The 27,591-nt window shown below is 37.5% G+C and overlaps 1 protein-coding gene across 1 annotated transcript in view; it reads right to left on the bottom strand.

The window, feature by feature from the left end:
* The window catches only part of CFAP47 (cilia and flagella associated protein 47), a 390,193-nt gene that overhangs the window by 158,358 nt on the left and 204,244 nt on the right, over window positions 1-27,591 (bottom strand). Inside the window, exons 29-32 of the mRNA XM_066357757.1 lie at window positions 17,028-17,125; window positions 16,624-16,740; window positions 9,955-10,089; window positions 5,427-5,542 (exon numbers count right to left, since the gene is read on the bottom strand). Of these exons, the coding sequence (XP_066213854.1) occupies window positions 5,427-5,542; window positions 9,955-10,089; window positions 16,624-16,740; window positions 17,028-17,125 (466 nt within the window). The remainder of the gene's footprint in view (window positions 1-5,426; window positions 5,543-9,954; window positions 10,090-16,623; window positions 16,741-17,027; window positions 17,126-27,591) is intronic.

The following is a 27,591-nucleotide window of genomic DNA, read 5'->3' as shown; positions in this document are numbered from 1 at the left end:
TTGCCGCATTATTAGGAAAAGCCAAGAAACAGAAGTAATCTAAGTGCTAAGTGCCCAATCAATACACGAATGAATATATATAATGGAACAGAGCCATAAAAAATAAAATTGTACCAATTAAGACAATATGGATGGGTCTGGAGGCTATTATGTTCAGTGAAATAAGTCAGTCAGAGAAAAACAAGTACCACATGATTTCATTTATAGGTGGAACCTGAAAAACGAAATAAACAAACAGAAACAAACTCATCGATACAGAGAACAAACTGATGGTCACCAGATAGTTGGGAGATTGGGAGACTGGGTGAAAAAGATGAAAGAGATTAAGTACAAATTGCCAGTTGTAAACAGTCACAGGGATACATAGGGAATATAGTCAATAATATGGTATGGTGAAAGATGGGTGCCACTTATCACAGTGATCACTTTGTAAGTTATATAAATGTCTAATCAATAGGCTGTACACCTCATATTAACATAAGAAAATATGTCACCTGAAGTTGGATAATTAATTAATTAAAAAAGAAATCTTGATCCAGTCTGTAAAATCTAAAGTTAATTTCCAAATGTATATATAATCTACCAAATATTGGATTTTCTAACAGCTAGCCAAAGAAAATTATATTTTTGTGTGAATTTCACAGGATATTCTGAGCTACTGTTTAGGCAAACTTTTAGTCATGTCACTGGTTTTTAGTCACATGAAAGAAAAAAAAACTGAGAAAGACTAAGAATTCAAAAAATTGATAAAACTGTGGTTGAAAATAAAATTCAAATCTCAAATGAAATGAATGGTATATAAGTAACATGAATTTTATTTCAAGATATACATAATTAAAAGAAGGAATAAAAAAATATCCATCTGCCTTCATCTTCAACTTTCTAGTCTAAAACATAGTAAAAAGATAGAGTCTATGGTCTTGGGGATGGATAAAATGGCTATTCAGCTGCCATCTCTAGAACAGTGCAGGCCGAAAGAGGAAGAAGGACTGGCTTACTTAGTAACCCACCCCAAATCCCTGGTTGCTGATAAGGGGACAGCTGAGTCAGAGTGCAAACAGATTTTGAGGAGCTGCGGCGCCACTCCAATCCACAAACAGAGAGAACTGTCTCGCACAGCAGATGCAGCAATGTCAGCTGCTTTTGCCCCAGATCCTTTTGATTATTCTATACAACCCCTGCCCTATCTCTCCTTTGGGGGTAACACCCTTTGTTGGTCTCAGCCCGCTTGCACCCAGACACTTTTAAAATAAATTTTCCTCTTTGAACACACTAGCCTCCTGTTTTTGGTTCAGCCCGAGGTTTTTGCCTTTTACTTGGAGATTTCACTTCCCAGTTTGTAGGGGCATGACTGAGCCACGGCATCCTGGTGACCCTGCATGCTAACACATAGGCCACAAATGCAAGGCTTGCCAGTCACCGATCTTAAGTATTGGCAGGAAGTTCTATGATCTTCCCATAACGTAAGAGCATGGAGGCTCATGAAGTGCTGCTACAAGAAGATAACTCACTTGCCTCCCTATCTCCCTTGAGAGGCTCTCACCGGAATGTTTCTGATGAGGTCTGAGGCTTGCTTCCTACCCCCCTTCAGGGTAGAATTACACGCTATAAAACTCAGTTGCAGCATGCAACTGTCCACAATACTCTCTTACTGACCATGATACTGTCATCTGGACCTTCTTGGTTTGGTGGTGTGCCGCACAAGGGACATAGGACTCTAGTCCCTTTGCTTACTATTGCTTTCACTGTTCATGTATAATAAATAAAGAACTCTCCAAGGACAAAATGGTTTTCTTTGTTTCCTTGCTGGCTGAATCTTTCAGCATTGCCTTGCTTTGACACAACTGGGGGTGACAAATCTTGGGGAAATTTTACCTTTGCTTTTGCTCTTGCTTTTAACATATTTAGCATTAGACATCATATCACAGTTATTCATTGTACAAACTATCACCTGTCTCCTTCCCTTAGGAAACATATTTGGGAATGGTGATGGAAATAGATTCTCTGAGTGTCAAACTTTGGCTTAATTTCCCTAGAACCATAGAGAAATTACTGTTGAATGGGTGAGTTTAGGAAGCAGCAGAATCTAGTAAATAGGGGACTTTTAAATCAATAAAAATATTCTCAAAATTTCTTTTTAGAAATAAACATACAGCCCACATCTAGCAAGAGTAGAAATGGTTTTTATCCATATAGATCATCACCAATCTTGATTTATGCAAAATGGCCTTTTCTTGGCTGTTATGAAAAGATCTTAAATCTGAATCTGAGAACAAAGAATATTTGACCTTGTGATACTTTTTTGGGTATAATAGGCTCAAACTCTGTGTTAGGTACCTGTGAGTGACTTAGGATTTTTCTAGATATTCTAAAATTTATCATTAGATAAAACCATTCATTCATTCTATTGATATCTATAGAGAATTTATAATATTCCAAGCACTTGTTTAAGTTTTTGGGATACAATGATTAGAAAAAAACAAAACAAACTATTGCTAATCTTTTGGATCTCACATTGTATAGGACATGGCAGATAATATGTCATCACAAAATACATGTAAAAACTACAAATTGTGTGTGCTACCAAGTGATATGACAGCACATAATGGGGAGTGTGATATAGTCTGAAAGGTCAGATGAAGTGCTATGTTAAAGTGGGATATGAAGGTTGAGAATGAGTAGCTGGACTGAGTCAGGCAAGGACAGAAGGCATTCAAGGACTCTGATAGGAGGGATTATGATCCAATTCTCTCCCCCTAATTTAGGAAAAAACTCCTTCATATTACATGTACCTCATAAGCTACTTCAACTTGGCTTTCAGAAAAGATAGAGGATAAATATATAACATATCAATGTCAGTGCCCATATGGTTCAATGAGGATAATGAAGAAAAAAAGAAACAGAATTTTCTAAAAGTATACTTTTACTTTTATGACAGTCGCTCCATGGTTATAGCTAAATTTAGTCATGAAGTTGGAGATTGACATAAACATGTTTGTTTATATACTGGTGTAGCTGTTTAATCTTTCTGTATAAATTATATCTCTGGGAATTTAAATCCACAGCTGGCAGAAAGAGCCATTATTAATTGTAATTTAGTCAGAATATAAAACAGGATGTGGTACACATAGATAATTTGATCATGATAAAGCCACAGGTTTTTTGTTTGTTTACAGAACAGTTTCTGAATCTTACTCATAAAAACCAAAGACTATGAAATTATTTAGACTAGCTAAAGAATACTTATAGAGGCCCTGGCTAAGCAGTAGATTGTCAGCCTGGCATGCGAATTTCCTGGGTTTGATTCCCAGTCACAGCACACAGGAGAAGTGACCATCTGCTTCTCTACTCCTTCCCCTCTCCTTTCTCTTTCTTCCCCTTCCATAGCCATGACTCAGTTGGAGCCAGGTGGCTCTGGGCACTGAGGATGGCTCCACGGCCTCGCCTCAGGCACTAAAATAGCTTGGTTGCCAAGCAATGGAGCAACAACCCCAAATGTGCAGAGCATCACTCATACTGGGCTTGCTGGGTGGATCTTGGTAAGGGTACATACAGGAGTCTGTCTGTCTGCCATCCCCACTTCTCATTTAAGAAAAAAAATAATAATACTTAAAGAACCACCTAATAATAGTATTATTCAAGCCTACAAAATAAGATACATCCAGAGAAATGAATAAGGACTTTTCATATACATGGAGAATTAAGCATTACATCTTCTGAGACCCCGTTGGTGGTTTCCCCAAGAACACTTAGGTAGCTTCTTTTCCCATTTTCCTCTGGCTCTATACACACATCACAAATAAAACAATTATCAAGTTATATCCTCATTATATATTTGCTTATATGGCACTCTGCAAAACTGTAAACACTGTGAATAGTGTTGATGTTTTCATGTATGAAAAACCAGCACTTTGAATTGGGGGAGAGGGGCAGATACTTATTGATTGCTTCCTGTAAGTTCTAATTACAATACTAGGTGTTTTAGCTATATAACTACATTTTCTTTTTACTGACAAAACTGTGAATAAATATTCTGATCCACATTTTCCAAATAAGAAAAATGAGGCTGGATGATAGAGCCTGTGCATAACAGTATCCAACTGCAGCATTTAATTGTTAAATGACATGACAGAAGGGTTCTAGGTCACAGTGGCATCTGAAACTCAGATTCATTGCCTATAGGAGAAATCTCATTAAAATTACAATAACTTGATTTTTTTTAAATGTTTTTAGTTGGAGGGAGTCATGCATGAGCATTTGCACAGAGGCTAATAAAGAAAACAGAGATGCCCTGTAAGACTCCTGGAGAAGCCATTTCCAGAAATGCCTAGTTTCAGAAAGGACAAAATGGAATTCAGACAGCCCGACTCTTCCCAAGGCCAGAGAAGATTACCAGGTAATTGGGCACAAAAGCAGAATGCTTCACCCTAAAGCGATATCTTCCAACTGACAAACCTGTGCATATACAGACTCACAATTTATATTCTATTGCCACACTGTTACATAAAAATGGATAAAAAAAGAATCACAAGTCATTAGAGTAGACCCCTCAATTTACTCAGTGAAACAGCAAGATCAAGGAAAACAACTGTAACAAATAAACTCAAATAATATAAAAATGATACAGTTACTAAGTGAGGATGTGAAAGTCAGAGACATTTATGAAGCTATTATAATCCCAAATTAAGAACATGATGTTATGAAACAGGGAAATTCAAAGAAAAAAAAAAGTAGTTACCAGAGGGGTAGTAAGAGGAAAAAGGGGCCAGATATATTATATGGTGACAGAAGATGACCTGACCTTGGGTGGTGGGCACACAATGCAATATACAGATCATGTATCATAGAAATGCACACTTGAAACCTATGTAATCTTATTAACCAATGTCAACTCTATAAATTTAAATTAAAAATTAAAAAAAAGAAAGTGGCAACACTGGAGTATCTTTCAGGTATGATTATCAGTCTTTTTTCTTTATACTTTCATAGCTTCTAAATTTCCTACAATGAACATATAGTGCTTCTATAATCAGAAACAACTATATATAATATATAATATTTATATATATAAATTTAGCACACACTGCTTCCAGTGTTCTGCAGCAAACAGGACTGTACTATGTATATAAACACCTTATTGTCTACTATTCTACATGGCATACATATGAAAAAGAAACTAAAATTAAATGTATACATTAAATGTAGCTGCTTCATGTTGTTAGGCATTTTTAACAAAACTGATGAGGAATCTCAGCAATATATGAATAAATTATCTGTGTGAGTGATGGTCTTTTCATTTATATCTATCTAGCAAAAAACAAATCCAGGTTACTTTTTTATAATTATTACACACATTAAATCTTGAGGGCTGATACATTCACTCAAGTAAATTAAAAAACAAACAAACAAAAACACACAACACTTACTTTGGAGGAATTGTTACCATACTCCCTGTTAGGGAAACGGAGAAGTCAGCAGCGTCTCTTCCAATAATTCTAGTTGTATACCCTAAGGGGGTCGAGCTTGGATTCTTCACTAGAATCTATGTTGTAGAACAAGAGAGTAAAAAATAAGATTATGAAATTTTTGGGGTGGGGGACAGACAGGAAGAGAGAGGGATGAGAAGCATCAATTCTTTGTTGCATCACCTCAGTTGTTCATTGATTGCTTCTCATATGTGCCTTGACAAGGGGTGACAGGGGGGGCTCAAGGCTAGCCAGTGACCCCTTGCTCAAGTCAGCAATCTTTGGGCTCAAGCCAGCGACCATGAAGCATGTCTTTGATCCCATGCTCAAGCCGGATGAGCTCATGCTCAAGCTGGCAACCTTGGGGTTTTAAACCTGGGTCCTCAGCGTCCCAGGCCTACGCTTTACCCACTGAGCCACCGCCTGGTCAGGCAAAATCATACATTTAAAAAATTACACAACCTAACATTCTTTTATTTTTATCAAAGAGAGTTAACATTTTAATATTGAAAAGTTATTTCTAATGTGCACTAACTGGAGGAAAGCCCACTTTTTATTTGAATACACAGTTTAGCAAAACTAGGCAGGGAAGGGGAGCTTTCAAGCAAGAAAATGACACAAAGATTTGAAGTCAAAATTCAGTGTCTTGGATTTCATTTTTATTGCAAAGGGAAATCTTTGGAGAAATTTATATATAGATTTTATATAATCCAATTTGCAAAAAGGATACTCTGGCTACTCAATGTATAAAGTTATAAAGAGCATACATTTATAATCAGAGGTCCAGGCTAGAAATAATGGTGGCCTCATCTAGAAGTGATAGCATATCTATGGTTTCACTGTCCCTTCTTTCCTGATGGTGAGAGATGGAGACTACTGGAAAATGAATTAGTTCATTTTTAGAGAATGTATTCCATGAAAACTTGAACATACATATCTTTAAGTAGAATGTACTGGGGATTAAAAAAAACAAACATACACACATTAGGAAGACACAAGGTTATCATAGAAAGTACTGGCCCAAAAAAGGAAGAACAGATGGGCAAACAGATGATTGGCCAAATTACAATAAAAGAAAGGTAACTGCACTTAGGCAATACAGGAACTACAGACACAAATATTTCAAAAGTTAATAATTCACACTACGTGTGTGATTATAGTGAGTGGTAAGGAATATTGTAGAGATTTGTCGGAAGATTAAATTAACTACTTTTATATTTCAATGAAAACTTTCTGTAACTACCAGAATACATATGTTGCTGCTGAAGAGTTTCTATTTTCAGTTATCCCAAGGATTTGTGGTCTAATGTTGCCTGCCTACTTATAGATATCAGCACCAAAAGAATTACTTAACAGACCAACTCATTTTAAGTCCCAGAGGACAAATTTCCATTTTCTGAAAGGGAAAGTTAAAAAGAATAATAAATTCACTATGCATGATTATTGGCTTCCACTCCTGTAACTTTCATAACCATCCCTGCAATCTTAAAGGAGATAGTCTCATGGTCAGATCACATGCATGATACAAAAATCATTGGGCTCATCTGTAGTCAGAGTATTCCATCCAATTCTAGGGCTTCATGTAGGGGTGGTGAGTGGTACATGAGGAGAGAGGAAAGCTTTTGAAGGGAAGGAAAGAAAGCTTTGAAGCCTCAATTTCCATTTTGCAAGGATAGTCTGTAACTGTAGTGCTTCTGTGTAATGTCTGTTTCAAAAAAGTGGGGAGAGAGTTCATAGCTTTAAAAATTGTCTCAGAAAATAAGTACACCCTACATTTTTCTTTACTCACCATATGATTTAATGGTTTTAGTACTCTATGTTTCTATTTGACACATATAGCTACAGAAATACCTTTTCAATTTTAATAGACATTTCCTGAAATTTTTTTTTTATTATGGAAGACTTAAAGGGTTGATAAGAATGACATTCTATGACTTAGGCACTGTCGTTCATGGTGTTGGAGCATAGGGTCAAACTATCTCTAAGTTTTTCAGCAAATTGCAAATTGAAGATTCTTCTTAAATAAAATTTAAAATAAAGTTTTGTTGGAATTGATGTTTCCTTTTGCATTTATATTTAATTTTTATTGTTCCCTACAAATGATGTATCTTACATTTGTGAAAAATGAAAGTTAAATCTGTACAATGCCATTTATAATCTTAAGGTGTGGACAATACTTCTAATAATTAAATTGGAAAGATATCACGTTTCCATTTTAACATGCTTTAATTTAATTTCAATATCACATTTAAAAATCATGTTTAAATATGAGTTTGTCAGTAACTAATTTTTTTTATGAAGTGAGAGGGTGAGAGGCAGGGAGTCAGAGAGACAGACTCCTGCATGTGCCCCGACTGGGATCTACCAAGCAAGCCCCCTACTAGGCAATGCTCTGCCCATCTGGAGCTGCTCCTCCCTTGCTCAGCAACTGAGCTATTTTAGCACCTGAGGAGAGAAGCCATGAAGTTATCCTCAGCTCCTGGGGCCAACTTGCTTGAATCACTTGAGCCATGGCTGCAGTAGGAGAAGAGAGAGAGAGCAAGAGAGAAGGGAGAGACAGAGGGGTGGAGGAGCAGATGGTTGATTCTTCTGTGTGCCCTGATCAGGAATCGAACCCAAGAACTCCACATGTCGGGCCAATGCTCTACCACTGAGCCAACCAGCCAAGGCATTATTAACTAATTTTTAAAAAATAACAAATGCCATAAAGAAATACAAACATATGGTCAGAATTAAAGAATTGTTAATAATACTTAACTGTAATAAATCAGTGCTTAATCTAACTCAGACTCCTCCTGCCTTCCACAGGCTTAAGCAAAACATTTCTAATTCTCTAGAAATATGAGTCAGAAGTCCTCTTTAATATAATGATATCTCTAGGCTAGTTAGTACCCAAGGCCCTTAAATTTCACTGCATTAGGGAATTATCAAAGTAAATACTGTTGAAAAAATTATCTAAAGAGTTTTACATTTCCTTTTTTGACAGAAAGAGAAAGGAAAAAAAAAACTAAATAAAAGAGACTGTACCTCAATATTTTGCTAACAAAAAAAAAAAAAAATTCAAGAGTGACTTTACTTTCCCTAAATTGAGCCCTTTACACTTTGAGACAGGACCCTCAGTTTTTCCCAATTTTTAACTCAATCTTACCAACCATTGTCCATACTGTCACAAACGACAGTTATGTTTTCAAAGAGGTCACAACTAGAAATCAAACAACACCAGGGTATGTATTTTGAAGACTAAATATGGACAAGTTTTGCATCAGAAGTATAAAATTAACCCCACCTATAAATATGGGAAGGAATACATAAAACAGCCTGAGAAAAAGAAATACACACGATCTGACCAAAGCAGTAACGTAACTTTGTAGAAAATAAGATTTCATTAATCTAGATCAGTGGTAGTCAACCTGGTCCCTACCGACCTCTAGTGGTTGTTCCAGCTTTCATGGTGAGCAGGAGTGGAGCAACCAAAGTATAAATAAAAAGATAGATTTAACTATAGTAAGTTGTTTTATAAAGATTTATTCTGCCAAACATAGTGAAAATCCAACATAAAGTACTTGGTAAGTAATTATTATTATATGCTTTAACTTGCTGTAACTCTGCTTTATAAATTTTATAAAGTAAAGTTACTTCCCTACTTTATAAATCACCATTACTGTGGAACTGGTAGGCGGTTAGAAAATTTTACTACTAACAGAGATACAAAAGTGGGCGGTAGGTATAAAAAGGTTGACTATCCCTGACCTACAGTGTCCTTAGAAACAAGGAGACTGCCTATAAATCTGGTTAAAGATTTTTATAAAAACAACCTTAGGTAAATATAAGCAATTTAAAATTTCTATGGTAGAAGACGTTACACAAGTGTTTATGTGAAACAAATTGTTTAAAACTGAAGTAAACAATTTATATAGATTTGTTACTGTCATAGACTCAAAATTTCATTTTCAATGTTTTTTCTGAGAATTAAAAAATTCAGTTGTCCATTTAGCTCCTCCAGCATATATAATACCGTTTAGAGAGAATTAGACAGCCCTGGTCGGGAGCACTGCCATTCTTACTTCCCTTTCTATACCTTCATTGGAACAAAACCCACCTGGATGTGTACACTGGTCCCAAAACGAAAACCAAGCACATTCAGATCTCAAGTTTCCACTTATGGCATCAGTCTTTTTGTACATGAAATGGATTTCAAGTTTCTTGAAATGAATTGCCCTTCAAATTGTACAACTATATTTTCTATGTCCCCAACCCCTATTCCTCAATTGCATGAAGGAGTCATCATGTTCTTGCAGGTTAGAGGTTATTAGTAAGCAAAAATTGTCTCTTTCATTCTGCTACACCTTTGCTTTAGGAGCAATATTTGCTAAGGCTTATTGTATCAGATTGATACTTCTGTTGCTTTGGGTTTGGGAAAGAAATACATAAAACCCCCCCTTAAAAGTGTTTAACTCCATGTATACTTTGGCCCTGAATATACCCTTACGTGTTTTGTCGCAGTTTCATGTAGAGTACAGTGAAACATCAGCAACTTCCGGGGGAGATAAGAAGGGAGTCTTTCATACATGTAGACACAAAGCATGAGCATCTGGATTGGATTCGGTTCACAGATGTCAGGGGCCTAGTTTTGAAGAAGAAAAATATAAATAGAGTATATACAGATAAAATAAATAAGTAGAGCTAAAGCATAGTACGTCAATTGTTGAAATACTTTAAAACTTTTTAAAATGTTATTGACTGTTACTGAAATGTAGCGACAACAACAACAACAACTATATTGCTGTGACTCAGAAGAGCTTGACCTAAATGTTAAAAGATGAATGAGGTGTGTTGTAAGTATAATGCCAACCTTACAGAATCAAAGACTCCATAAAAGCTAGCCAGACATCAGAAAAACACTATGCACTAGAAATACTTACTCATGTGACTAAAATGTCATCTCTGAGTTATTAAAGTATCATAGAATGCAGTAAAAAAAAAAAAACTTGAAAAAAATATACAAGCTACTTAGGTGAAAGATGGCAAGAGATATTAAATCAAAAGTCCAAGGGAGGAGGTACCACATGAGATGACCTTGAAGAGTGCTTGGTTTTTAAATAGGCTGTATTTGGTGTGGGGTAAAGGGTATACTCTATCAGAAAAACAAAGAACCATAGAGCAAGGATACAGGGAAGTAGAGTGTTCATTTGGAAGAAGAAGTACAATTTGAGTTATGCACAAGGTAAGAAGGCACAGGCAGTGGAAGGAAAGAATGAGGAGTGCAAGGACCACTTCATAGAGGGCATAGGTGCCAGGGAGAAGGTCTGATTTCCGAACAAGAAATAAGACAAGAGCAGCAATTCCAGCAGATCAAACTGCAGATGGTTGGGGAAGCACTTTTTCCAGAACAGACACATTATAATAAGGCAGAAAATGAATTATAGTGATAAACAAGATAAATTAGTGATGGTTGCTGGAATACATTTGAGATAAAATCCAGACTATAGAGGAATAACAGCAGAGACAATCAATATAGCCAGAAAGCACTACAGCTAAAAGGTAGAGTCAGGAGAAGAAGGAAGGACTTTATCAGTTTACATAGTGACTTTGATCTCCAAAGACAAGGTGCAGGTAGTGGGGGAGAATCAGTCACAGCAAAATAAGAATTGGGACTGGGGCCCTGGCCGGTTGGCTCAGTGGTAGAGCGTTGGCCTGGCGTGCGGGGGACCCAGGTTCCATTCCCGGCCAGGGCACATAGGAGAAGTGCCCATTTGCTTCTCCACCCCCCCCCCTCTTTCCTCTCTGCCTCTCTCTTCCCCTCCTGCAGCCAAGGCTCCATTGGAGCAAAGATGGCCCAGGCGCTGGGGATGGCTCCTTGGCCTCTGCCCCAGGTGCTAGAGTGGCTCTGGTCATGGCAGAGCGACGCCCCGGAGGGGCAGAGCATCGCCCCCTGGTGGGCAGAGCCTCACCCCTGGTGGGCGTGCCGGGTGGATCCCGGTCGGGCGCATGCGGGAGTCTCTCTGACTGTCTCTCCCCGTTTCCAGCTTCAAAAAAAAAAAAAAAAAAAAAAGAATTGGGATTGGTCTGAGGCAAGAAATCAAAGATATAAAATACCCGATTAAAAAAAAAAAAGCAACTCTCCTGACCAGGTGGTGGCACAGTGGATAGAGCGTGGGACAGGAAAGCGGAAGACCCAGGTTCAAAATCCCGAGGTCACCAGCTTGAGCGCGGGCTCATCTGGTTTGAGCAAGGCTCACCAGCTTGAGCCCAAGGTCACTGGCTTGAGCAAAGGGTCACTCGGTCTGCTGTAGCCCCTCATCAAGGTACATATGAGAAAGCAATCAATGAACAACTAAGGTGCTGCAACAAAGAATTGATGCTTCTCATCTCTCTCTCTTCCTGTCTCTCTGTCCTTCTCTCTGTCTCTGTGACAAAAAATAAATAACTACAATAAGTAAAAAAAAAAGCAACTCTATCATTGTCAATGTACAGGGAGTTCTCTACACTTCCATAAAATTAAGATCATAGTATGATTTAATGGTACACATTCAAGTTAGCAACTGAACGTGAACTGGACCTGGCCTGGAAATGCATATAGTGTAAGAGCTAAGGAACTCTAGGTCCTGGTCAGTTGGCTCAGCAGTAGAGCATCGGCCAGGCATATGGAAGTCCTGGGTTCAATTCCCAGTCAGGGCACATAGGAGAAGTGCCCATCTGCTTCTCCACCCTTCCCCCTGCTCCTTCTCTCTCTCTCTTCCTCTCCTGCAGCCATTGCTAAAATGGTTCAAGTTGGCCCCAGGTGCTGAGGATGGCTCCATGGCCTCGCCTCAGGTGCTGAGATGGCTCAGTTGCCGAGCAATGGAGCAGCGGCCGTAGATGGGCAGAGCATCACCCAGTAGGGGGCTTGCCAGGAGGATCCCGGTGAGGGTGCACACATGAGTCTGTCTTTCTGCCTCCTTGCCTCTCGCTTCACTAAAATTTAAAAAAAGGAATTCTAAAGTGTTACAGTAGGTCCCCCATATCTGCAGTTTCATTTTATAGTTACACTTACCCCTAGTCAAGTGCAACCCAAAAATATTAAAAGAAGATTTGAAAAATAATTCATAAGTGGCAAACTGTGCACTGTCGTCAGATACAAAGAAATCTCACTCAGTTCTGCTCAGGTTGGGAATAACCCCTTTATCCAGTGTCTCCATGTACATGCACGCCACCCACCCTTTTTAGTTATATGGGAGCCATCTCAGCTACCAGATCAACTGCCACAGTATTGCAGTGCTTGCAAGTAACCCTTATTCACTAATAATGATCCAAAGCAAAAGAGTAGTGATGCTCATAGTATGCCAAAGAGAAGCTGTAAAGTGCTTCCTTTAAGTGAAAAGGTAGAAGTTCTCAGCTTTATAAAAAAAGAAAAATATTCATATGCTGGGGCTGCTTAGATCTACTCTACGAATAATTCTATCTTTGAAATTGCTAAGAAGGATAAAGAAGTCCATGCTAGTTCGCTGATGGACAACACATTTACATAACTTTTATTATATTATTATAATTGTTCTATTATTGTTGTTAATTTCTTATTTTGTCTAATCTATAAATTAAACTTTGTCGTAAGTATGTATGTATAGGAACAACATAGTATATAGTATATATATATATAGTACGTAGAGTGTTCAGGCCCCAGGGTCTCAGGCAACTACCGGTGTCTTGGAACATATGTCCAGTGGAGAAGGGGGGAATGCTCACTCTTAGAGTAGAACTAAGACATCTGACTCTGCACTTTGGCAGCAGTTACCTGAGAATAATTTACAGCCCATCTGATCATCTGCTAATTCACATTTCCAAAAAACATTATTTTCCTTTTATGAAAGGGAGGTGAGTTTATTCTTACTTATTTTATCAATAAGCAGTAAGGTTTACCAGTAAAGGTAACTGAGGAGGGAATTGTTAGTAAAAAAAAAATAATAATAATAATAATAATAAGAGAGCTGGCCTGCCTCAGCAGGATAGGATGCTGTCAATGAATATGATGTGAGAAAAACTAAGAAAGACATAAATATTCCAAAGTTTCTCATCAATATTATCTGGTGCCACCTTTCTTCAATAAAGACAATAGTAGTCAACAGATATAGAAACGTTACTTAAGATAAAAACAAATTAGCCTGTCCAGGCAGTGGTGCAGTGGATAGAGCGTCGGACTGGGATGCGGAGGACCCAGGTTTGAAACCCCGAGGTCGCCAGTCTGAGCGCGGGCTCTTCTGGTTTGGGCAAGGCTCATCAGCTTAAACCCAAGGTCGCTGGCTAGGGCAAGGGGACACTTGGTCTGCTGTTGTCCCCTGGTCAAGGCACATATGAGAAAGCAATCACTGAGAAACTAATGTGCTGCAACAAAGAATTGATGCTTTTCATCTCTCTCCCTTCCAGTTTGTCTGTTCCTCTCTCTGTCTCTGTCACAAAAAAAAAGATAAAAACGAATTAAAAAATTAAATACAGAGTTTAACTCCCACAAAGTGAAGACCATGGCCCTGCTGGACCTTGTGTAACAGGCCAGCGCACGTGGTGAGCCAGAGAGGGCTCAGGGAAGGGGAAAACTATTGGTCGGGGAAAGAAGAGCACTAGTGGCGGCGCTCTCTGGGCTCAAGTCTAAGGTCCACAGAAGTCTTCTGAGCACTGAGTGACTACAACATAAAAGATACAGAGAGAAATATAAAAATTATTCCAAAAGTTCGTATTTGAAAATTTGGAAATAAAATGTTTATCTTGGTAGACAAATGTATTTGATAATTATGGTATTAAACTGGAAAAACAGAGAAAAGAGCATTCTTATCTTTCTTCACGATCAATTTCAATGAAAATAACCTAAATCACATTGTACATTTTAGTGTAAATTATACAACTACAATTTAGCCAATCATACCTAGGCTTAAAAGGCCAAATGATAAGTTAGGATTCCCTAAAACAAGATTTTCATGTGAAGTATCTTTCAAAAACATAATCATTTTTTTCTCCATATAGGTCTAGGCAAGAATAAATTTGGTTATATTGATCCATTTTTGACCCTGATGACAACATTTTCTACTGGACTAACAAAAGATATGAAATTAAACAAAACAACAACAACAACAAAAAAAACAAATCATAATAGAGAAAATTGCTGGAATAGAAATCTGATAAACTAAAATTCAAGTCCTACTACTATACACTGCCATGATCTTGAATACATCAACTGGTTTCACAAAGCCTCAGTTTCCTCATCAGTAACAAGAAGAGATGAGATGGTACTGAGCTTTGTGTTGGATTTATTTCATTTGCTGTGACTTCAAGATATCATCAGCTTTGAAATTCAACACCAACTGTGTAAATAGCAGTATCCACTGACATACTGTAATCCCACAGAGAACACTGTTGATTGTCTTCCTAACAGCGATTTTCTCCCTTGTTCTTTACTAAGAATCCCAGTTTTTGTGCTTGTCCCATTACCTTTCTCAAACACCGCTTTGGCTGTAAGGGGTGCAATTCTGGTCAATGCTATGTGATGGAGATATGCTTTGGGGATCAGTGAAAAAGGTTTAACTTAAAGAAAAAGAGAAGCATAATAAAACGTGCTATTCAGCCAGCCCAAGCAGAGCTGTGTGCAAGTGTTCTATGAGAATTTCAGTAGGGATTTCATGGGTATTAGTGCACATATAAGCCAGTAGGCTGAGAAGGACTGGGCAAAATGAATCTCTAAAAACTTTGTTGAAAAACTGAGTAACTGCCTGACTTCATCTAATGTAAAATATTGAATTTATTTTTAAACCACTTAAACTCGTGAATTCTGTCATTTAAGGCTGAAACCTTCTAGATGATAAAGACAAACAAAATTTTCAGTGAAAAGTTAGGTTATCTATCCAGAGTTAGCTCTCATTTCTTCTCAGTGAATTATATGTAGTATAACTAACCTCTGTAAATGTTTATTATATTTATTTTTATATCCATCTATCTACATATGGAAATGAAAATACATTCTATGCAGAGTCCAAACAATTCCTAGAATAGTCTTCCTTTAAATAAAAAGCATGTCAGGAAAGGGAGACTATGTAAGAACTGTATATTCCAGCTCACAAGATTCTACAACAGGACACGACATTGGTTCAGAAACTTATCTAGCTTATTCGAAAGTTTCAAAGGACATAAAAAATAAGAAATGTAAACATAAATAAATCCAGGGCTGAGTTTCATAGGTTAAAATGTGGACAGTACTGTACTAGGCATCAGCATTTATTTGTCATGGCTAAGTTAATTTAAGTGTGATATTTTATTTTTATTTTTTATTTTAATTTATTGGAGTGATACTGGCTCACAAAACCACACTGGTTTCAAACATACAACTTACTATAACACCATCTGCACTCTGCATCGTGCCTCCTCCGCCCTAAGCACAGCTTTTTCTATCTATCCCCCTTGCCCTCCTTTATCTATCTGCACCCATCCATTCCCTTTGGCTATTGTTGTCTCTGTGTATGTGTTATGTATATATGTCTTTTTTGCTAATCCTTTCACCTTCTTTGATCCCATTCCCTCATCTCCTTCCGTTTTGACAGCTGTCAGTCTGTTCATGTATCCATGCCTCAGTTTCTATTTTGTTCCTCAGTTTATTGTGTTCGTTAGATCCCACATATAAGTGAGATCATATGGTATTTGTCTTTCTCTGCCTGGCTTATTTCAATTAGCATAATAATCTCCAGATAAGGGTGATATTTTTAAACTTTGCTCTTTAGTGTGCTTGGTGAATCCAGGCTGACTAAAAATTAGTGAATTGGAACTGGCTGATAAAAGCCTGGTAATTAGCTACTAAATTAATTGTCAATTTCTCTGTTCATCAACTCTTGGACATCTCTACATTTTTAAGTATACTGGGAGATAAAAGTCAAGGTATATATTAGTTTTCCTTACAACCTCAAAAATGGATAACCAATGGACTGAATACCAGTGATGGAAAAGTCCATGCTATTTTCTTTCCACTAGGATTTTATATACATATATTATATAAAACATCATGATATCATTCAACCAAAAAAATCATAATATAAACTAAATATATATAATTTTCACTTACCAGTTATACCTAATAAAAATGGAAAATAAAGAAGAAAAGACCCTCATAAAATATTTATGGAATGTATGATATAAAGGCACTCACCTCTATGCCTGTGCTAAAGCCAATGTCATGAAAACTATTCACAATAATCAGGGAATTGTGAAAACGTTGTTCAAAACATTTCGGTTCTGTGTACATATTTACAAAATGAGCCTCGATCTGGAAAAGGCAACAGTTAAACCTTTCAGTAATGTAATAAAGATGACAGCTTTTCAACTGTTCTCTGTAATTCAGCAAATAATCTTTTTAAATATTAATATTTGTTTGTAGTAGACTACTGCAATCAAAATATAAGAATAAACAAAAAGGGAAAGCTAGTCATGCAGACTCAGGCGTTACTTAAAATCAAAACATTTAAAAGAATTGGTTTGCAGAAAACATTTTAAATTTAATTACTAAGTTCTTTCATATAATGGAAGACCATTCTGCATAAAAATAACTCTTACCAGAAATGGACAATAGGCTGCCAACAGTGCGGCAAAAACAAGGCCATCTGAAAGGTCTTCATCAAAATTCAATATCCATCTCCCAGGGGGAATAGTACCTGTTCAAAAAATAAAATAAAACTGAGTAAGTATAACAACAGTTTTACGTTTCTAAAAAGATATCTTATAAGCCTTGGTCTGATAGCTCAGTTGGTTAGAGCTCATCCTGAAGCTCAGAGGTTGCCGGCTTGATCCTCAGTCAGGACACACACAGGAGCAGATCAATGTTCCTATCTCTCTCTCCCTTCCTCTTTATTTCTCTAAAGCCAATACAATAAACATTAAGAAAAAAAGTATCTTATGAACATTTGAGCTATAGTCAGAGAAACATTTGCCTTTGCTTGGAAAAGAAAGTTTAAACCTCAGAATCTTAATACCAGGAAAATATATATGTGTGTGTGCATGTGTGTGTGTAAGGTTTTTTGAGCAACTGCAAAAGCTGTCTCCTTTATATTTGAATATATTGCCACATAATAATGGAAGAAAAATCCAGGGTTTCAAAATTACTCATTTGTAGAGTATCTTGGAGTTCAAGTGTTCGATCATGATCATCAACATGGGTGAAGAGGCTCAGAAGACATGGGGTTACCTGTAACTGAAAAGTTTAGTGCCAGTTTCCCTATCTGTTGCAGTAATTCCTACACATATAGAATATATGGAAGAGATTGGAGATTTATGGCTCAAATAAACCAAAATTGACCTACAAAAGATAACATTAAGATAGAGGAGTAATAAAAGGACTTAAAGAAACCAGAATTGACCTACAAAAGATAACATTAAGACAGAGGAGTAATAAAAGGACTTTTCAGTTATGGAAATAACTACTACATTGAGACTAGAACAAAAGACAAAGTACCTCAATATTTAGTATACATCTGGAAGGCTGTCATATTAGGGAGAGAGGAGGTGATTTAAATATTGGAAATCATTGCTATGTTGGACACAACATACTTTTTTTAAATTGCTACCAATAAGAACCTAGATTATTAACTGGTTTGGGATAATTTCTTGTCTGAAAACAAGGGGGAAAATGGGTAATCTTCATAAATTCCCTCAAATCTGTTAATTTCCATCTTCTGTGAAGAACAAAACATGACAAGATACGGTCATGACATGTATATGAATTCTACAAAGCAGGACTGCAGTATATTTGAATTAGAAGGCTTAGTTTTCTCTTAAACCACAGATGTTCTGACTGAATACATCACAGAAACAGTGCCCTGTATCTTTTCACCTGAGATGTTACCACATTGAATGTTTCTATAGGACTACAATAGCACTATTACTGCAAAATCAATCTAGCAAACAAAGATCAGTAGATATTTTCAAATAATACACAACAAATAACATTCTGTACAGTATTTTTAAAGTATTTTTCCGGATAGAAACCTCTAAATAACTATATTTGATATATGATGTAATGCATCAAAGTAATAGTTTGAAAATGTGCATTTCTAGTTGGCTGTATAATTATAACCTAAATGTGCTTCTCTTAATGTATATTTACCACTCAGGTCTTCTAATAAAAGCAAAGGGTCTCATTTTTGTAGCCAGTATTCATTTTTCTATGGACTAGAATCAATTCTAACTTTAATCTGAAAACTGCAATTTACTAGCCTTTTAAGTTGATGGTGAATCAGTCAGTTAGCAAGAGACAGAGACTGTGTCCTAGTCTACACATCTCATCCTCATCTTGTACCAACATTAGAGAAGGGATAGGAATTCCTCTAAAGAAGTTTAACATCTTGTGGAGGAAAACTCAAACCCATAAAGATAAACAACTAATGAAAAAATCTCCTAGGCCCTAGGAGATTGGCTCAGTGGTAGAGCGTCGGCCTGGCATACAGGAGTCCAGGGTTCGATTCCCGGCCAGGGCATACAGGAGAAGCACCCATCTGCTTCTCCACCCCCCCCCCCTTCCTCTCTGTCTCTCTCTTCCCCTTCCGCAGCCAAGGCTCCATTGGAGCAAAGTTTGCCCGGGCGATGAGGATGGCTCTGTGGCCTCTGCCTCAGGTGCTAGAATGGCTCTGATTGCGGCAGAGTGACACCCCAAGATGGGCAGAGCATCGCCCCCTGGTGGGCGTGCCGGATGGATCTCGGTCGGGCACATGCAGGAGTCTGTCTGACTGCCTCCCGGTTTCCAACTTCGGAAAAATACAAAAAAAAAAAAGAAAGAAAGAAAGAAAGAAAGAAAGAAAGAAAAAATCTCCTAACTACAATAGAAGCTAATGAATAGATAATATAGCAAAAATTATGTATTACATGGTTATTATCAACTCTACCAACTGCAATCCAGCACCACAAGATCCATTTATGACTGTCTACATTTCCCTATTTCTTACTTCTTTCTTCAATAGTTAAAAACCTGGCTCTCATTTTCAACAACATATTTACTTATTTGTTCAACACTAGTATACATATAAAGTACTTTAAGAATTATAAACCCACCTGACCAGGTTGTGGTGCAGTGGGTAGAGTTTCAGACTAGGACACGGAAGACTCAGGTTCAAAACCCCGAGGTCACCAGCTTGAGCGCGGGCTCATCAGGCTTGACCAAGTCTCACCAGCTTGAGCACAGGGTCGCTGGCTTGAGCATGGGATCATGATCACAGACATGATCCCATGGTCGCTGGCTTAAGCCCAAAGGTCACTGGCTTGAAGCCCAAGGTGGCTGGCTTGATCCCAAGGTCACTGGCTTGAGCAAGGGTTCACTCGCTCTGCTATAGACCCCCCAGTCAAGGCACATATGAGAAGGCAATCAATGAACAACTAAGGTGTTGCAACGAAGACTTGATGTTTCTCATCTCTCTCCTTCCTGTCTGTCTGTCCCTATCTGTTCCTCTCTCTTTGTCTCTGTCACAAAAAAAAAAAAGAAAACAATTGTAAACCCATAACCCTGCAAGAAAGTAATACGTAAATACAGGGTTTTGTTGTCTTTAGTTCTACAGTATGCAGTCATGATATTGTTTTCAAAAGATAATTAAGTCAGTAGTCAGCCGCTTTTTTCTCCATTACATTCAATGAGGTTGTCAAACATATGTAATGCAGTAACATTTATCATTTGTCACATTCACTGATAACAGTTTGCATTCCATCCTGGATTACTTCCATGTCTTGGTTGATTAAAAAATAATATATATACTCATATTCATTCACTCTTTGGGGTGTAGCTTCTAGGATTTTTAGTATACATCGTCATGGATTTATTGCCACAATTCCACGCAGAAAAATTTCACCACTCCCCCCAGATTACCATATGCATTTTAGAGTCAACATATTGATATTTACCAAAAAATAAATAAAACAAAGTGTGGTGGGACTTTCATTGGAGTTCTAGCATTTGACATCTTAACAACAGTCTTCAACTGCATGTGCATGTTCTATTTCTAATTTAGTTAGTTCTCTTTGATGCCTTTCATCATCATCTTATAATATTCAGTGCATATATCCTGCACACATTCTGTTAGGCATGTTCTTAAGCATTTTTAAAATCCCAATTGTTTACTGCCATTATGTAGAAATAGAATTTACTTTTGTATGCGTACTAGTATGTCCTACCACCTTGGTAAACTCATATACTACTAGTTCTAGGAGCTTTTCTGTGGCTTGGTTGGAATTTTTTACTGAACTGCCATGTTGAATCCCATCCTCTTTCCAAGAGGTGGTGGAGGTGTACGTGTGCATGTGTGTAAGTTCCTTTTTGCAGCTGTAATGAGTTTTAACAATGGTCCCAAGGATGACAGTATGTGTTGTTCTCCCCACAGATTAATTTTTAAAGACTTTATTCATTTTAGAGAGGAGAGAGAGAGAAATAGCTAGAGAAAGAGAGAGAAAAGTGAGAGATAAGGGGAGGGAGGAGCAGGAAGCATCAACTCCCATATGTGCCCTGACCAGGCAAGCCCAAGGTTTCAAACTGGTGACATTGGCGTTCTGGGTCGATGCTTTATCCACTGCACCACCACAGGTCAGGCCCTTCTCACAGATGAAAGCCTTTGTTCTATAGGAAATATAGGAGTCTGCACAAATTGCTTGCCCCTCCCCCAGGTCTGTATCATAGGACACATATTCTCCAGACTCACTGCAGTCATTTCTGTGAGCAACTAGTAAGGTTTGTTGAGTCAAAACCTGTAAGAGGACACAGATCCCTCCATAACTGTGACCCTCAGGGACTTCACACTCTCGTGTGCACTTCACCTATACCAATTCACCAAACAGCCTAATTCAACTCTTCTCATCAGTGTCTAGTAGTCTTTTACCATAAGCATACAATTCATATCATCACATTTCTTCCTATAAGTACCGCCTCCTCACTGAACTTTTTGGGCCATTTTGTTGGCCTACAGGCTCAGCTTCCTAGGAGAGCTTTAAAACACTGAAAATTTACTGTTGGCATTGCTTTTTCTGTTATAACAGCAAAAAATAAAAATTAGAGGCAGGGTCACAGGAAGCAGAGGGACAGCTGTCAGGGAAGAGGAATGAGGGGATGGGATCAGAGAAGGTGAAGGGATTAATGAAGTTATATATACGTAACACATAGATACAGATAACAGGGCAGCAAATCCCAGCGGGAAGGAAGGAGGGAGTTACTGGGAGGGGGACAAAGAGAGTGTAATGGGGGACATGGGGGTGGGGGTGAGGGTGTTATATTGAGAGGGACACTTGAATCCATGTTAACACAATAAATTAAAATAAAAAAATTAAAAATAATAGAAGTTTAAAAAAAAGAGCCCTTCCCAGGCTTCAACCTCCCTGAGAGGAACCAATGCATTTCAACAAGCTTCCGACTGAAGGTATTTCTGGTTCACATGGCACACTGTGGGTCGCGAAACCTCAGAGAAGCACAGAAGAAAGAGTAGCCAAGATCAAAGGAGCTTACATTAAAAAAGAGAACATAATGAACATAATGTACAAAATAATCCTATAGTGAACATCGACATCAATGATGTAATATTTAATGTACTGTTTTTAGGATTAAGTACAAAATGATCAGGTAAAATACATGATTGTCTATGTTAATTCAAACTTAGAAAAAGCCTCTTCATGTCTTCATGTCTCAATTTCAACCAATACCTTAGGCTTCAGAGTACAAAAAGTATTTCAAATACCAAATTTACCAAGGAAATGTTTTAGACCAGGTTTCACACTCTTGAACACCTCACCCATTTTGAGATTATAAAAACGTCTAAAGCTAAACCAAGCAACTAACTTACAGGGGAGGAGTTATCAGGCCAATCCATGTTTTCAAAGCTTTTTTCCAGGTACAACATGGTGGGGTATTGTCTACAGAGTTCAGAGAAAAATAAAGTGTGACGCACCCAAGTTTGATTCTCAGTCATGATGCCATTCACAAATAAATAAAATGAAGATATTTAAAAAGAGAACTGAGAGATTAGAGTCCCTTGAAATAGCAATTAGATAAACAAAAAAAAATATGAAATCCAGCTATCTAATAACTAAGTCAAAAATAATTTAAAATGGAGAATCCAGGTAAAATGGCACACTTTTGAACACCTACAGAATAAGGGTATTATAAGTACTGACAAGGGAGGTATAATAAACCTAACAAGATGATGTCACTGAGAGAAAATAAGAGTAATAATCATGTCACCTGTCATACCAATGACGATCAATGCTATGATAAAATCAAAACAGGTAGCAACAAAACAAAACCATGAAAGCCTCAGAACATATAATGTTATTTCATAAATTTCTTCTTTTAAATTTGAGACATGTTTTAGGAAATATATTTTTTTTGTGTGGTAGACAAATATTTATCTCATATGTTATCTCTCCACTATTTAATCTTATTCTCTGTTTCTATATTTGCATACATTAGAATTTTAACCTTTCTCTTTGTGCATCAGAACCCCCTAAAGAACTTTTAAAAGCTGCACATGTACAGACAACTCCCCAGACATCGTTTTTCAACTGGTCTCGAGTGGGGCATCAGTCATTGTTTGTTTCTTGTTTTACTTTTTGGTTTTGTTTTGTTTTGTTTTTTGACAGAGGCAGAGAGACAGAGAGAGGGACAGACAGGAAGGAAGAGAGATGAGAAGCATCAATTCTTGTTTGTTTGTTTTTTATTTATTTTTTACAGAGACAGAGAGTGAGTCAGAGAGAGGGATAGACAGGGACAGACAGACAGGAATGGAGAGAGATGAGAAGCATCAATCATTAGTTTTTCATTGCACGTTGCAACACCTTAGTTGTTCATTGATTGCTTTCTCATATGTGCCTTGACCGTGGGCCTTCAGCAGACTGAGTAACCCCTTGCTGGAGCCAGGGACCTTGGGTTCAAGCTAGTGGGCTTTTTGCTCAAACCAGATGAGCCTGAGCTCAAGCTGGAGACCTCGGGGTCTTGAACCTGGGTCCTCTGCATCCCAGTCTGATGCTCTATCCACTGCACCACCGCCTGGTCAGGCAAGAAGCATCAATTCTTTATTGCAGCACCTTAGTTGTTCATTGACTGCTTTCTCATATGTGCCTTGATGGGGGAGGAGGGGCTACAGCAGACCGAGTGACCCTTTGCTTATGCCAGCGACATTGGGCTCAAGCTAGTGACCATGGGGTCACCTCAATGATCCCACGGTCAAGCCAGTTACCCCATGCTCAAGCTGGTGAGCCTGTGCTCAAGCCAAACGAATCTGTGCTCAAGTCGGCGACCTTGGGGTTTCAAACCTGGGTCCTCTGCATCCCAGTCTGATGCTGTATCCACTGTGCCACGAACTGGTCAGGCTCAGTTTTTTAATTCTCTAGATGGTTCTAGTGGGCATCCATATTTGAAAAACCACCATGGTGGATAAAAAGCAAATAAGATGTCTCTCTGAGTATCAGAAAATAATTCACAAAAATTGCACAAATCTAACTTAAAGAAGAATTAATGTTTCGATGAAACAGCATCTCATAATAGTACTTAACATGAGCCTTTGAGTCAAACTGCTTGAATTTAAATTCCAGCCATACCCTTTCCTAGGAAAATAAACCTCTCTGCTTTAGGTTTTCTGTTCATCTTAGAAGTTACCTGATCACGTTGCTTGTTTTGAGTATTAAATAAACAAATATATGTAAAATCCTTAGTCCTTTAACTGACATACCACTTGCGTTGGCTATTGTTGTTATTAATCATTGTTTTGGTGAATGTCTAATGGGAACTGTAATCTACTATACTGAAGAGATGGTAACTGCATCTATTCTTCCTTTAGTCCTATTCTACACATGCTTTCCTTCCACAAAGTGGAAAATTCCTTCCTAGTTCTTCAGAAATAGTCTTGAGTTTCCCTCCTTTCAAAGAATTGAATAAGATTTGTTAACTTTTCACAGCATTTTTTAAAAAATCAAGATATTAGAAAATTTCATATGGGATGCCAAATGTCTGGGATAGCCTAAAGGTCACTATAATGCTACATACAGCCAAAACTATGAAATGTTAGTAATACATTAAAAAGAACTTTCCAAAACTGAGATGTCTACACAATAGCTCTGGGCATCATGGAATATGATGGTTGGCTGTCTGCCTCATTCCTTAATTTCCTGTTTACAGTGACATCATAAGCACTGATACTTCTCAGGCCCTTAGAAATGGTGAAGATTTGTCCTGATAATAAGAGCTAGGAACAGGAGAGAACTGAATGGGAAATCACTGAAGTGGAAATGCTGATAAAATGCGCGGTGAACTGATGTATATTTACTCATATACTTGTTCTATATTTTAAGGTAAAAATGTTAAATTATATGTGTATATATATAATGTATATTATGCATATATACACAATATTCATGATTCTATTTCTTAAACTATATTTTCAATTCAGTGAGCAACTAAGGGTTCCAACCACAGAGAAAATGGTGACTTAATTAATCAACTTGTAAAGATGTTGTTGAATGATAAAAAAAAAAAAAAAAAATATATATATATATATATATATATATATATATATATATATAGTCGTCACCACCATCTCAATAGACTAGGCTCATGTCATTTTTTTTTTTTTTACAGAGACAGAGAGAGAGTCAGAGAGAGGGATAGATAGGGACAGACAGGAACAGAGAGATAAGAAGCATCAATCATCAGTTTTTCGTTGCGACACCTCAGTTGTTCATTGATTGCTTTCTCATATGTGCCTTGACCACGGGCCTTCAGCAGACCGAGTAACCCCTTGCTCGAGCCAGCGACCTTGGGTCCAAGCTGGTGAGCTTTGTTCAAACCAAATGAGTCCACGCTCAAGCTGGCGACCTCGGGGTCTCGAACCTGAGTCTTCCACATCCCAGTCCACGACTCTATCCACTACACCACTGCCTGGTCAGGCTAGGCTCATGTCATTTTTAAAATTTTATTTTTCCATTATAGTTTACATTCAATATTATTTTGTATTAGTTTCAGGTGAACCGCATAATGGTTAGAGACTAGGCTCATTTCTAAGGTCCCTGAGGCAAAGTTCCTTCTTTCTGTTAGAATGTAACCGATATGACAGAGGGATTTGGGCTCTTTTGATTTCTGCTGCATCTCTAATCCCTAGAAGAGTGCTGGGCATATAAATTAGTGCTTAATAAATATTTGTCAAAAATAATTTTTTAGTGACTTCTGTTCTTGCTAGAATTTTTAAAAATTACTTATTATACCAAACTCAGATAAAATTTATCTCATTCTTTTTCTAAATTATTTTCTAGTCTTTGTTTTATACTTAATTACTTTTCATACATTTAGAATTCATTTTTGTTATATGGTACAGAGCAGTGGTTCTCAACCTTTTTATACTTGGGGACCGGTAAAAATAGAAGAAATATTTCGGGGACTGCTAAAGCAGAAATCACCCTGAGTATAAACAAATTTGACTGAGATCATTGGGCCTACAATCTTCACACAACAACAAGGTGGTTAACTCTTCCATGAACTGGCCGAAATTTCAGGCAGACTGGGACAGGTCTCCAGACGAGCTGCTGAAAAACACTGGTATACAGTACCTTAATTTTAAAAGTGTCAGTTAATTGACTTAGCATCATTTACTGAATAAACTAATTCTCATTAAATTACATTTTTAAAATTTATTGATGTTAGCAAGAGAGGAAGAGAGAGAGAGAGAGAGAGAGAGAAACAGAGAAAGCAGAAACATCGATCTGTTCCTGTCTGTGCCCTGACCGGGGATGGAACCGGCAACCTCTGCACTTTGGGATGATGCTCTAACCAATCAAGCTATCCAGCCAGGGTCTAATATTCAATATAAATTCTGAAATGCTATATTCATCATACTAAATTCTATTAGAGAGCAAAGGAGCTATTCCAGAATTTCTGATTTGACAAGTTTTGTCTAATAGTTTGAAAATAAATAGGCAATGAGCATATTAACTTTTTAAATTTTTCCAATTTAATGTCTTGCTATAATTGCTAAAAATGTCAACAAACTATTTTGTGCAAACCATGTGTATAGGAAAATTCATCTGCTTACGAGCCAAAACGATTGGGCAGGAAAGCTTATTAATTGTCTTTCTGTGTGGTTTCTATAAACCAGTGGTTCTCAACCTTTCTAATGCCGTGACCCCGCAATACAGTTCCTCATGTTGTGGTGACCCCAAACCAAAAAATAATTTTGGTGGCTACCTCATAACTGTAATTTTGCTACAGTTATGATTCGGAATGTAAATACCTGATATGCATTATATATTTTCCGATGGCTTTAGGAGACCCCACTGGGGTCGCGACCCACAGGTTGAGAACCACTGCAGTATAAACCCTTGAAATAAATTTCCCAAAAGTAGTTTTTTGGGGATCACAAAGGCTCTGACTGGTTCAGAGATGCCACGTAGTTCATGCACTGGGAAGAGATTGGCTTAATGAATCACCCACCAGGCTTGGAGTGCACCACTGGTAGAGATCCAGGCCAGTTTCAGACAGGCACTGGGCATTTGTCATGGGGTCAGAATATCTTTTCATTACCCAGAACGGAGAGTTGGGAGCTGGATTGCTGGTATTTAGGCACTATTTTTTATCATTGAGTTTAAAATAGATAAAGCCCAGTTACAACTGCTCTTTCTCCTGGCTGGTGTCCTTCTTATGGAATGCATACCTTGCAGCAACACAAATATATGAATAGTTCAGAGAGAAAGAACATAGGATTATTTTCCATGAGAGAATGTTCATTCAACTCTGGGGATTGTTATTTTCCCAATTGAAGACTTGGAAACCATTCCCTTTCCCTAGTCACATGAATAGTGAAAATCTCCAATTACGTAAATTAAATATTAAAGACCTAATTCTAACTATAAATCTAATGGCTCTAACTTAAATATTGGATACTAAGACTACCCAGGAACTGTCTATATCTCAACAGTATTTAGATGTTCCTTCTGTCACAACTATTTTAAATCTCATAAGGGAACCATAGCCTTTAAGAGATTATCTATAGCATCTTCTTGATCTTAAATAAAACCACACAAACTCTGTCAAATGATTTCCAAGTAATACATCATAACATAAACGTCAAACAGACTGAGTTCATTTTGGCTACCTGGCACCTGAAGTTTTTAT

Source organism: Saccopteryx leptura, chromosome X, assembly GCF_036850995.1.
Source record: "Saccopteryx leptura isolate mSacLep1 chromosome X, mSacLep1_pri_phased_curated, whole genome shotgun sequence".
Classification (NCBI taxonomy): Eukaryota; Metazoa; Chordata; class Mammalia; order Chiroptera; family Emballonuridae; genus Saccopteryx; species Saccopteryx leptura.
Note: the sequence above shows the minus strand (reverse complement) of the source record. Positions and strands in the feature narration are given on the sequence as shown.